Source organism: Mytilus galloprovincialis, chromosome 7 (assembly GCF_965363235.1).
Source record: "Mytilus galloprovincialis chromosome 7, xbMytGall1.hap1.1, whole genome shotgun sequence".
Taxonomy (NCBI): Eukaryota; Metazoa; Mollusca; class Bivalvia; order Mytilida; family Mytilidae; genus Mytilus; species Mytilus galloprovincialis.
Window position 1 is genome coordinate 23,997,776 of NC_134844.1, and position 14,379 is coordinate 24,012,154.

The 14,379-nt window shown below is 34.1% G+C and overlaps 1 protein-coding gene across 11 annotated transcripts in view; it reads left to right on the forward strand.

Annotated features, from left to right (window-relative positions):
* The window catches only part of LOC143082598 (serine/threonine-protein kinase BRSK2-like), a 67,090-nt gene that overhangs the window by 27,643 nt on the left and 25,068 nt on the right, over positions 1 to 14,379 (forward strand). For all 11 annotated transcript variants that reach the window (XM_076258346.1, XM_076258349.1, XM_076258352.1 and 8 more), the window contains exons 4-6: positions 10,697 to 10,837; positions 12,564 to 12,680; positions 13,071 to 13,104. In XM_076258346.1, the coding sequence (XP_076114461.1) occupies positions 10,697 to 10,837; positions 12,564 to 12,680; positions 13,071 to 13,104 (292 nt within the window). The remainder of the gene's footprint in view (positions 1 to 10,696; positions 10,838 to 12,563; positions 12,681 to 13,070; positions 13,105 to 14,379) is intronic.

Here is a 14,379-nt window from a genome sequence, read left to right on the forward strand (position 1 = left end):
ACCTGAATAAAACATGTATCTGTTCTGTCACCATTCTTGTCTATGGAGAACAGCACAAACAAACCTGAATAATACATGTATCTGTTCTGTCACCATTCTTGTCTATAGAGAACAGCACAAACAGACCTGAATAAAACATGTATCTGTTCTGTCACCAATCTTGTCTATAGAGAACAGCACAAACATACCTGAATAAAACATGTATCTGTTCTGTCACCATTCATGTCTATAGAGAACAGCACAAACAGACCTTAATAAAACATGTATCTGTTCTGTCACCATTCTTGTCTATAGAGAACAGCACAACAGACCTGAATAAAACATGTATCTGTTCTGTCACCATTCTTGTCTATAGAGAACAGCACAAACAGACCTTAATAAAACATGTATCTGTTCTGTCACCATTCATGTCTATAGAGAACAGCACAAACAGACCTTAATAAAACATGTATCTGTTCTGTCACCATTCTTGTCTATAGAGAACAGCACAAACAGACCTGAATAAAACATGTATCTGTTCTGTCACCATTCTTGTCTATGGAGAACAGCACAAACAAACCTTACTAAAACATGTATCTGTTCTGTCACCATTCTTGTCTATAGAGAACAGCACAAACAGACCTGAATAAAACATGTATCTGTTCTGTCACCATTCTTGTCTATAGAGAACAGCACAAACAGACCTGAATAATACATGTATCTGTTCTGTCACCATTCTTGTCTATAGAGAACATCACAAACAGACCTGAATAAAACATGTATCTGTTCTGTCACCATTCTTGTCTATAGAGAACAGCACAAACAGACCTGAATAAAACATGTATCTGTTCTGTCATCATTCTTGTCTATAGAGAACAGCACAACAGACCTGAATAATACATGTATCTGTTTTGTCACCATTCTTGTCTATAGAGAACAGCACAAACAGACCTAAATAAAACATGTATCTGTTCTGTCACCATTCTTGTCTATAGAGAACAGCACAAACAGACCTAAATAAAACATGTATCTGTTCTGTCACCATTCTTATCTATAGAGAACAGCACAAACAGACCTGAATAAAACATGTATCTGTTTTGTTACCATTCTTGTCCATAGAGAACAGCACAAACAGACCTGAATAAAACATGTTTCTGTTCTGTCACCATTCATGTCTATAGAGAACAGCACAAACAAACCTGAATAAAACATGTATCTGTTCTGTCACCATTCTTGTCTATAGAGAACAGCACAAACAAACCTGAATAATACATGTATCTGTTCTGTCACCATTCTTATCTATAGAGAACAGCACAAACAGACCTGAATAAAACATGTATCTGTTCTGTCACCGTTCTTGTCTATAGAGAACAGCACAAACAGACCTGAATAAAACATGTATCTGTTCTGTCACCATTCTTGTCTATAGAGAACAGCACAAACAGACCTGAATAAAACATGTTTCTGTTCTGTCACCAATCTTGTCCATAGAGAACAGCACAAACAGACCTGAATAATACATGTATCTGTTCTGTCACCATTCTTATCTATAGAGAACAGCACAAACAAACCTGAATAAAACATGTATCTGTTCTGTCACCATTCTTGTCTATAGAGAACAGCACAAACAAACCTAAATAAAACATGTATCTGTTCTGTCACCATTCTTGTCTATAGAGAACAGCACAAACAGACCTGAATAAAACATGTATCTGTTCTGTCACCATTCTTGTCTATAGAGAACAGCACAAACAGACCTGAATAAAACATGTTTCTGTTCTGTCACCAATCTTGTCCATAGAGAACAGCACAAACAGACCTGAATAATACATGTATCTGTTCTGTCACCATTCTTGTCTATAGAGAACAGCACAAACAAACCTGAATAAAACATGTATCTGTTCTGTCACCATTCTTGTCTATAGAGAACAACACAAACAAACCTGAATAAAACATGTATCTGTTTTGTTACCATTCTTGTCTATAGAGAACAGCACAAACAGACCTTAATAAGTACATGTATCTGTTCTGTCACCATTCTTGTCTATAGAGAACAGCACAAACAGACCTGAATAAAACATGTATCTGTTCTGTCACCATTCATGTCTATAGAGAACAGCACAAACAGACCTGAATAAAACATGTATCTGTTCTGTCACTATTCTTGTCTATGGAGAACAGCACAAACAGACCTTAATAAAACATGTATCTGTTCTGTCACCATTCTTGTCTATAGAGAACAGCACAACAGACCTGAATAAAACATGTATCTGTTCTGTCACCAATCTTGTCTATAGAGAACAGCACAAACAGACCTTAATAAAACATGTATCTGTTCTGTCACCATTCTTGTCTATAGAGAACAGCACAAACAGACCTAAATAAAACATGTATCTGTTCTGTCATCATTCTTGTCCATAGAGAACAGCACAAACAGACCTGAATAAAACATGTATCTGTTCTGTCACCATTCTTGTCTATAGAGAACAGCACAACAGACCTGAATAAAACATGTATCTGTTCTGTCACCAATCTTGTCTATAGAGAACAGCACAAACAGACCTGAATAATACATGTATCTGTTCTGTCACCATTTTTGTCTATAGAGAACAGCACAAACAGACCTGAATAAAACATGTATCTGTTCTGTCACCATTCTTGTCTATGGAGAACAGCACAAACAAACCTTACTAAAACATGTATCTGTTCTGTCACCATTCTTGTCTATAGAGAACAGCACAAACAGACCTGAATAAAACATGTATCTGTTCTGTCACCATTCTTGTCTATAGAGAACAGCACAAACAGACCTGAATAAAACATGTATCTGTTTTGTCACCATTCTTATCTATAGAGAACAGCACAAACAGACCTGAATAAAACATGTATCTGTTTTGTTACCATTCTTGTCCATAGAGAACAGCACAAACAGACCTGAATAAAACATGTATCTGTTCTGTCACCATTCTTGTCTATAGAGAACAGCACAAACAGACCTAAATAAAACATGTATCTGTTCTGTCACCATTCTTGTCTATAGAGAACAGCACAAACAGACCTGAATAAAACATGTATCTGTTCTGTCACCATTCTTGTCTATAGAGAACAGCACAAACAAACCTGAATAAAACATGTATCTGTTCTGTCACCAATCTTGTCTATAGAGAACAGCACAAACATACCTGAATAAAACATGTATCTGTTCTGTCACCATTCATGTCTATAGAGAACAGCACCAACAGACCTTAATAAAACATGTATCTGTTCTGTCACCATTCTTGTCTATAGAAAACAGCACAAACAGACCTGAATAAAACATGTATCTGTTCTGTCACCATTCATGTCTATAGAGAACAGCACAAACAGACCTTAATAAAACATGTATCTGTTATGTCACCATTCTTGTCTATAGAGAACAGCACAAACAAACCTGAATAAAACATGTATTTGTTCTGTCACCATTCTTGTCTATAGAGAACAGCACAAACAGACCTGAATAAAACATGTATCTGTTCTGTCACTATTCTTGTCTATAGAGAACAGCACAAACAGACCTGAATAAAACATGTATCTGTTCTGTCACCATTCTTGTCTATAGAGAACAGCACAAACAGACCTGAATAAAACATGTATCTGTTCTGTCACTATTCTTGTCTATGGAGAACAGCACAAACAGACCTTAATAAAACATGTATCTGTTCTGTCACCATTCTTGTCTATAGAGAACAGCACAACAGACCTGAATAAAACATGTATCTGTTCTGTCACCAATCTTGTCTATAGAGAACAGCACAAACAGACCTTAATAAAACATGTATCTGTTCTGTCACCATTCTTGTCTATAGAGAACAGCACAACAGACCTGAATAAAACATGTATCTGTTCTGTCACCAATCTTGTCTATAGAGAACAGCACAAACAGACCTGAATAATACATGTATCTGTTCTGTCACCATTCTTGTCTATAGAGAACAGCACAAACAGACCTGAATAAAACATGTATCTGTTCTGTCACCATTCTTGTCTATGGAGAACAGCACAAACAAACCTTACTAAAACATGTATCTGTTCTGTCACCATTCTTGTCTATAGAGAACAGCACAAACAGACCTGAATAAAACATGTATCTGTTCTGTCACCATTCTTGTCTATAGAGAACAGCACAAACAGACCTGAATAAAACATGTATCTGTTTTGTCACCATTCTTATCTATAGAGAACAGCACAAACAGACCTGAATAAAACATGTATCTGTTTTGTTACCATTCTTGTCCATAGAGAACAGCACAAACAGACCTGAATAAAACATGTATCTGTTCTGTCACCATTCTTGTCTATAGAGAACAGCACAAACAGACCTAAATAAAACATGTATCTGTTCTGTCACCATTCTTGTCTATAGAGAACAGCACAAACAAACCTGAATAAAACATGTATCTGTTCTGTCACCATTCTTGTCTATAGAGAACAGCACAAACAAACCTGAATAAAACATGTATCTGTTCTGTCACCAATCTTGTCTATAGAGAACAGCACAAACATACCTGAATAAAACATGTATCTGTTCTGTCACCATTCATGTCTATAGAGAACAGCACAAACAGACCTTAATAAAACATGTATCTGTTCTGTCACCATTCTTGTCTATAGAAAACAGCACAAACAGACCTGAATAAAACATGTATCTGTTCTGTCACCATTCATGTCTATAGAGAACAGCACAAACAGACCTTAATAAAACATGTATCTGTTCTGTCACCATTCTTGTCTATAGAGAACAGCACAAACAAACCTGAATAAAACATGTATCTGTTCTGTCACCATTCTTGTCTATAGAGAACAGCACAAACAAACCTGAATAAAACATGTATCTGTTCTGTCACCATTCTTGTCTATAGAAAACAGCACAAACAGACCTGAATAAAACATGTATTTGTTCTGTCACCATTCTTGTCTATAGAGAACAGCACAAACAGACCTGAATAAAACATGTATCTGTTCTGTCACCATTCTTGTCTATGGAGAACAACACAAACAAACCTGAATAAAACATGTTTCTGTTCTGTCACCATTCATGTCTATAGAGAACAGCACAAACAGACCTGAATAAAACATGTATCTGTTCTGTCACCATTCTTGTCTATAGAGAACAACACAAACAAACCTGAATAAAACATGTTTCTGTTCTGTCACCATTCATGTCTATAGAGAACAGCACAAACAGACCTGAATAATACATGTATCTGTTCTGTCACCATTCTTGTCTATAGAGAACAGCACAAACAGACCTGAATAAAACATGTATCTGTTCTGTCACCATTCTTGTCTATAGAGAACAGCACAAACAGACCTGAATAAATACATGTATCTGTTCTGTCACCATTCATGTCTATAGAGAACAGCACAAACAAACCTGAATAAAACATGTATCTGTTCTGTCACCATTCTTGTCTATGGAGAACAACACAAACAAACCTGAATAAAACATGTTTCTGTTCTGTCACCATTCATGTCTATAGAGAACAGCACAAACAGACCTGAATAAAACATGTATCTGTTCTGTCACCATTCTTGTCTATAGAGAACAGCACAAACAAACCTGAATAAAACATGTATCTGTTCTGTCACCAATCTTGTCTATAGAGAACAGCACAAACAGACCTGAATAAAACATGTATGTGTTCTGTCACCATTCTTGTCTATAGAGAACAGCACAAACAGACCTGAATAAAACATGTATCTGTTCTGTCACCATTCTTGTCTATAGAGAACAGCACAAACAAACCTGAATAAAACATGTATCTGTTCTGTCACCATTCTTATCTATAGAGAACAGCACAAACAAACCTAAATAAAACATGTATCTGTTCTGTCACCATTCTTGTCTATAGAGAACAGCACAAACAGACCTGAATAAAACATGTATCTGTTCTGTCACCATTCATGTCTATAGAGAACAGCACAAACAGACCTGAATAAAACATGTATCTGTTCTGTCACCATTCTTGTCTATAGAGAACAGCACAAACAGACCTAAATAAAACATGTATCTGTTCTGTCACCATTCTTGTCTATAGAGAACAGCACAAACAGACCTTAATAAAACATGTATCTGTTCTGTCACCATTCTTATCTATAGAGAACAGCACAAACAGACCTTAATAAAACATGTATCTGTTCTGTCACCATTCTTGTCTATAGAGAACAGCACAAACAGACCTGAATAAAACATGTATCTGTTCTGTCACCATTCTTGTCTATAAAGAACAGCACAACAGACCTGAATAAAACATGTATCTGTTCTGTCACCAATCTTGTCTATAGAGAACAGCACAAACAGACCTGAATAAAACATGTATCTGTTCTGTCACCATTCTTGTCTATGGAGAACAGCACAAACAGACCTGAATAAAACATGTATCTGTTTTGTTACCATTCTTGTCTATGGAGAACAGCACAAACAAACCTGAATAAAACATGTATCTGTTCTGTCACCATTCTTATCTATAGAGAACAGCACAAACAAACCTGAATAAAACATGTATCTGTTCTGTCACCATTCTTGTCTATAGAGAACATCACAAACAGACCTGAATAAAACATGTATCTGTTTTGTTACCATTCTTGTCTATAGAGAACAGCACAAACAGACCTGAATAAAACATGTATCTGTTCTGTCACCATTCTTATCTATAGAGAACAGCACAAACAAACCTGAATAAATACATGTATCTGTTCTGTCACCATTCTTGTCTATAGAGAACAGCACAAACAGACCTGAATAATACATGTATCTGTTCTGTCACCATTCTTATCTATAGAGAACAGCACAAACAGACCTGAATAAAACATGTATCTGTTCTGTCACCATTCTTGTCTATAGAGAACAGCACAAACAGACCTGAATAAAACATGTATCTGTTCTGTCACCATTCATGTCTATAGAGAACAGCACAAACAAACCTGAATAAAACATTATCTGTTTTGTTACCATTCTTGTCTATAGAGAACAGCACAAACAGAGCACAAACAGACCTTACTAATACATGTATCTGTTCTGTCACCGGAAACTGGAGTTGTAATACAAGACTGGTACCTATAGAGAACAACACAAACAGCACCATAAATATATACATTGTACTTGTTATTGTTCGATCACTCTTCTCTTTTGCTGTAGTGGTTCTATCAGTCTCTTTATCATTTAACAAATAAAACTATAAAATCAATTCTATATAAAGCTTTATGTTTTTATGAAGGTGATAACACATTTATTTAATTGTTTAGAAATGCTTAGCCTTGAGTCTATTGGCCAGTCTGTCTCCTGTGTTAATAAAAATTCTCTGCAGACATTTTCTGATGACAAAAAAATAATTTCCCATAAATTGTCATCCTGGGGTTTCTATACCAAGGTTATATCACACTGAATTAGTTTGTAATCACCTCATATATAAGGTCATGAACAGATCTGAAGGGAGGGGAGGTATTGAAACCATATACAATCATTGTTATTCTTTCTACTTTTTTCAGCACTCATTGTACAAGGAACATTTTTATCAAAGTTGTCTTAGCTTACAGTGTAATAATTTTAGAGAATGATCAGTTATGTTTTATAATTGTTACATCAATCAATTGCATGCAGTAATGCAAGTCCAGACATGATATTGGTCTTGTTTTTGGGATCTGATTGCTTTCAAGCAATCTGTAGACTTTTACCGCTGACTCAGGGCTGCATTCCCTCACGTCAACCGTTTTATTCTACACATTCAGCAACATCTCAGATTCTTATGATTGTCTTGCTTTAAAAGGTAAAAACAGGCAAAAGGATTGAACATAAACAACTTTCCTGTAATGTTCTTCTCATAATCTTCATGTTTGGTATTTCCCTTGACCTATATGCGTGTTTTTAACAACACGGAAAAGCAGAATTAAGCAGTATTTATATTAAGTGTTTTTATAAATTTAGAAACATGTCAGAGGGAATTCCCCAGTTTTGATAAATGCGAGAGTTCTCTGAATTCCAATAATTCTATTTCTGTCATATAAGAACTGAAGTGGAGTTTTTCCAGATTTTACCGTTATGAAACTGATATTTGATACTGTACTCTCCGATAAAGAAATGGAGAACCATTCATCATATCATTTCATAAACGTTCTTGTTCCAAATCGCAAGTCGCGGGTTTGTTTATGTTTTAATGCGCATGCGTATAGTTTTCTTGATTTCAAGGGGTATCAGATTGAGTGGTTGCTCTGGATTCCCCGCTTCATTGATTAATTTGAAACTCATGGGATTCTTTCTATGTCTGTCTGCTATTGAGGCTTTAAAAAAGGGGGGGTATACTGTTTTACCTCTGTCTGTCAGTCCGTCCGTCCGTCCGTCCATCAGTCCGTCCGTCAGTCAGTCCGTCCCATGAAACTTTCGTCACATTTTTCTCAGGAACTACACATCCACCCTTTCTGTAATTTGGTATCAACATTTATATATGTCAGCCATACCGTGTGATGCGTTTTCAGATTCATCACTTGACAACTTCCTGTTTACCGAACACTTGTCTGATTTTACACATGATAGCCAAGTTGAAAATTTTCGTCACATTTTTCTCAGGAACTACAAGACAAGGATTTCTGAAATTTGGTTTCAGGATTTATATAAGTCAGCTATACTGTGTGATGCGTTTTCAGATTCATCACTCGACAACTTCCTGTTTACCGAACACTTGTATGATTTTACACATGATAGCCAAGTTGAAAATTTTCGTCACATTTTTCTCAGGAACTACAATACAAGGATTTCTGAAATTTGGTTTCAGGATTTATATAAGTCAGCTATACAGTGTGATGCGTTTTCAGATTCATCACTCGACAACTTCCTGTTTACCGAACACTTGCATATTTTTACACTATTAATATTATCCACTTGCGGCGGGGGTATCATCAGTGAGCAGTAGCTCGCAGTTTCACTTGTTGTTGTTGCATAATTTTAAATCATATGCATCATTTAAATTAAAATTAATGTAGTCCACGACACAGTTTACCTAACACCTAACACCCCTTCAGCCGAAATAGAGTCTTCCATATTATCATTTCGAATTGTCTCCCTTCCGGAAGTATTTTCCGTCAAATCGAAATACAATACTACTCATCAAGAAAAAATAACTTGTTAGATGTCGATAAACGTCGTATTATATTCAGAACGATCTCAATTTAAACAGGGGAGTGTGTACGGAAATGAGTCATGCCCACTGACCCAAAGGAAAATAATATTTAAAGAGTTAGAAATGGGGTTCCTCCTAGAATTAACAGTGATAAGATAGGAAGTGAAATACCTTCTCTCACTCTCAGTGACTGCTGTGGAAAGTAAACTTGAAATTAATAGTACAAAAATAAAACACAAGTATACATTGCTCATACACTTGTATCCGGGATTGGCTATTTTTAAAGTTGAGTGACTATTCAGATTATTACATTTTGCATGTGCAGTTGAATTAGTTTTGAAAATAATACTATCCAGCTGTACCAGGGCTGCCAAAAATGCGTGAGACTCACGCATGTTCATGCTTTTTTGCGGCAGTATCCTTGGATCTATTTTTTTCCCTCTTTGATCTTTTCAATTTTGGCCAAATCTTATGCATTTGCTTAATGAAAAGTTGGCAGAACTGCTATACATGTGTCAATGAAAACTATGGCAATCGTATCCCTCAGAGCATTCTGCTCTTTGATTATAACTTTTAACCACTAAGTAAAAATTAGAATTTTAAATTACCATTTCCAAGAGAAAAGGAACTTATTAGTGCTGATAGTAGAAAAGCATAATGATTTATCTAAGTTTGAGCATACAGATGTACTCTAAAAAAAATGCTGTTTTTTTCAAGATTTTTTTAAGGAAAGCAGGGCATTAAAATGCAAGTTGAGTTTCTTCAATAAAACATCATTGATTGGTGAACATCTTTGAATAGAAGCTGACATTTAAATCAATTGAGCAGAAACAGAATATTGAATTTAATTTATTTGAATATTCTAAAATTTTAAACTAGTTAGTGATAATTGAAAATCTTTACTTAAGATTGATTTCTTGTACTCATGATTAATATGCAAGTAGACATGTAATTTAAATAGGATGATCTCTGTCCAAAGTCATAATTTATAAATTGTCAATTAAGTCATTCATTCTGATATATCTTAACCTTGTGCCATGGAGGCTTTCCAAACCAAATACAGTTTTTGCAGGGTTTTATATTCTGGTATTTGATTTATGTGGATGTAATCATAGTTGATTTTTATAATGATGAATAGTCTTTTTAAAAAGTCTCTTGACAAGACATTTCCATTCGAAAATAAACTTTATTCATGCTAAAATCCTTGAAAATATCAACTGACTTTCAAAGTTTTCATTTACAAATGACCAGTTTTCATCAAGTATAAATATAATACTTTCTAACACCTGGAAAAAAAACCCCATAGAACTTACCTGTTGTACAATGTATATATATGTTTCTACAAACACTCTGTAACAAATGCTTAATTTGTATCTTCATCAAATCAAGTTTTATATCTTATCATTCTACTCTGATTGAGAAATTACAATACTGTAACAAAAAACAGCTTGTTAATAATGTACCAGGGTTGTCCATGGGTACCTTGGAGATGACATTAAAGAGTGGTATTGGTGAAAATGTCTAGGAAAAATAGAAGTAACATGCATTCATTTCTTACATTTCAGATATCTGGTACTAGAACATGTGTCTGGTGGAGAATTATTTGATTATCTGGTGAAGAAAGGTCGACTCACACCAAAAGAGGCACGACGGTTCTTCAGACAAATTATCTCAGCTTTAGACTTCTGTCACAGTCATAACATATGGTAAGGTTGGATGCCACCAAACAGAGTTAGGAAAAAGCCATTATACTGTTGCATGTGCTTACCTCAAAATCCATTTTAAAAATAATGTGGAAGCATTGCCATAAAACATCAAAAATCCACCAAAGTCAAAGCTATGTTTAATTTAAAAGAACCTGGAGGTCACAGCACAGCCTTTAACCATGAGCCAACCCAATACTGTAAAATATATTATAAAATGCCTCACATGAAATAAACAATGTCTTTTTTATACTTATATTACAAAAAATGTATATTTATATAAGGGTCACATGCTATTTTTTGAAAGTCATCTCAATGTGCATTACAATTTGTCTAGTCCCAAAATATCAGTCAATGTTGATACTTTATAAAAATTTCAGGGTTTTTTTTATTGGTTCATATATATGGTACTTTGACATTCTTATATATAGATAATGTTATAAATGAAATTGACAGTGAGTTAATTTGGTGGGAATGAATTAGGCAGTAATCAAATGTCTCTTTGTCTGTGGTATACTTTATAATACATTTTGTATTTGTCATTGCACTCTTCTATCAGGTCATTAATTATAGAATCAATCTTTAATTTCAATGTTGGTAACAAGTGATTTAATTTGATTTTGCGTAGTATAAATAGTTCAATGACAATTGGTTTTCTTTTGTGGTATTCGATCATTTCTGTCACTCTGGTCAGACCTATTACCCTTGTCATCATGGTCTAGCTAATAACCAACTATTGATCTCTAGTTTACAGTCAATAGAGGTTGTCAAACCCTTTTATTCTTTGAAAGAAAAAGACAAATGTGTTCAATAAAAGATTGGCATCATTTGAATTGAGATAGTTATCCATGTAGCAGGAAATCTAAAATGGCATATGTCTGCTGGGGGCAATATTTTAATGGTGTAATTATTTTATAATTTTTTTTATGCAGTCATTTTATTATTGGTTAAATGTTCTTGTGTATATTATTAGAGAGGGTACAATTTTAAGGTTATATAAGAAAGAATTACACAAGGCAAAATCCCATAAAAATATATAAGATTAGAATTACTGTGATTGACTTATTGCTGTTCTTAATCATTACAGTTTCTACTCTTCCATAAGGTCAAAAGGCAATCAAAATAAACTTAATCCGTCAAGAGATTATTCAACTTATTTAGAAGCTGTTTAGATATGATAGCTTGGAAGTTCCTCAAGGAATGAACAGAGGAGTGTGGAAAAACAGTTCTTAAATAAAAAAAATTATATAAATGTGAGCGATTCAAAATTGTTTTTTTTTTTGTCCCAGCGTATTGCATTTTTGGGGACATGGAAATACTAGGCATCTGTCTGTTTGTTCTTCTGTCCATTTGTCATATCATCCCTGTGTCCGTTCCTTCTTCCATCGGTCCATCCTGTCTTCTTAGCGCTCTCTGAGTATAATTCTTGGCAGATTTTTATAAAATAGGTTAATATCAGCAATATCTCCTACAAGTTATATTATCATGTTAAATAAAACTTTTTTTAAAGAGCTATGCCCCTTGGAAATGTTACATTTATGGAAAATGGCCTTGTTAGAGTTCTCAGATTTTATATCAGCTATATCTCGAACAAGATTTATAATAGTGGACGATTGAATGTTAGATTGAATAGTTATGCCCCTTAGAAATATAAACTATGAGCAAAGTGGGGGACATTGGAACTCTGTTCTCTTATTTTCTTACAAATGTGTTTTATGCTTCATTTCAGTCACCGTGATCTCAAACCAGAGAATTTACTTCTGGATGACAAAAATAATATACGGGTAGCTGACTTTGGTATGGCATCATTACAAGTGGAAGGATCCATGTTAGAAACTAGCTGCGGGTAAATTAATTAAGAAAAATTTAGTAACTTGTTACAGCTCAATTGGTTTTAAGTTTGGAAATGCTTTAAGTCTAATCTGTCACTCACATTGAAGTTTGAAAAGAATAATCTTGGGAAAATTTTCAAATCAGTGCAGCATGCCAAAGTTGTGTGCCGCACGTGTGCCGAGACTTTGACTTAGTGTTATTTGATTACTTGACCTTGAATTGAATTTTGAGACACATTTTAACTTTAATCACTAAAGTTTGGGTTGAGATTAATTGTGTTCATCAGCTAATGGATCCCAAAAACAAGGATCTTTGGCTATATTGTTCCTGAAATAATATTTGTAAAACTTAAACTTAAGGCAACTCATTTATCTTTAATTAATAACATATAATTATAACACAGGTCACCTCATTATGCCTGTCCAGAGGTCATAAGGGTAAGATTGACCAATCAGAAGCATGGTATTTTGATGTCGTGAATGATGTATTTGTGTCTTCTTTGAACATTAATTTTACCAAGTCATCTTTTGTTGGTCAAATATTTTTACACATATAATTTTAACTCTGCATTTTTATAGATTTTGTGTATTGATTTGCATTATGTTTCTTGTGTTTTTTGTTTTATTTTGCTACACCCATTAAATTGAAAAAAAAGTTATGTGGAATATTTCAAAGACCCACTATTAATGAAGTTCTAAACCTTATTCTTAAAAGACATGTTTGTATGATGCTTATATGCAATGCTGGTGATTTTGAGAAAAAAAAAATTGAATAAATTATAAGCATTCTACCCAGTTAAACAACCTCTGTTTGCATAATTTTAGAAAGTATTCAGTCCTGAATTTATTCAGTTTTTAGTTTGTTTCAAAAAGAATTAATAGAGTATTCTGGGGTTCATGTCTGTGGCCCTTTCACAGTCAGTTCTCAGATTAAATCTATAGATAGCCTTATGATTTTATGTTACTAGATTGAGATGGATAGTAGTAGACTATTGTAGGGTCCTTTTCTGTTGGCCCTTTCACAGTCAGTTCTCAGAAAAAAAATCTATTTACAGCTATTTAATTTCATGTACTTACTATGTGTAACTGACTTAAAACAACCTAGTATTTTTATGTTTATAATAATATTTTAGACCTATATATATCAATATTTCATCAGCACACCCTTAGTTTTTTCTTATTGTAAGTTGGGCTATATAGAAACAAAAACAAACCTTTTTTTTTGCAATGAAAAAAAACCCTTTTAGTGCAATGGGCTACCAATATGTGTTAAACAATGGACCGATCTTGTACATTGTTGAAGGAATTATACCTTTAGTTGTATATGTTGAGTGTTTTAATTTTATCAAATAAAAAGTGAAATTCATAACTTGATGGGTGGTTCTATGTGCTGTACGCCATGAACAGGTCTTGTAGGCATAAAAACCTTTAGTAATATGTTTAAAGTGTTTTGGAAAATTTTAATAATGGCTGGGTACATTTGTTAGTTTTGCCAAAAAATTGATTGAAATTGGAAATACATCAAATTGATTGAAATCTGTTATTAAAATGTGCATGATGATGGTAAAATTGTTAGTCTTAAGTCATTACCATTTTATATGCAGTCACAAATTTTGCATTGCTGAAAGCATTGCATTTCCAAATCTAATGCATCGTTGATATAAAAAGTGATTGACAATAAATCTATACATTGCATTGAAACATTACGCACAT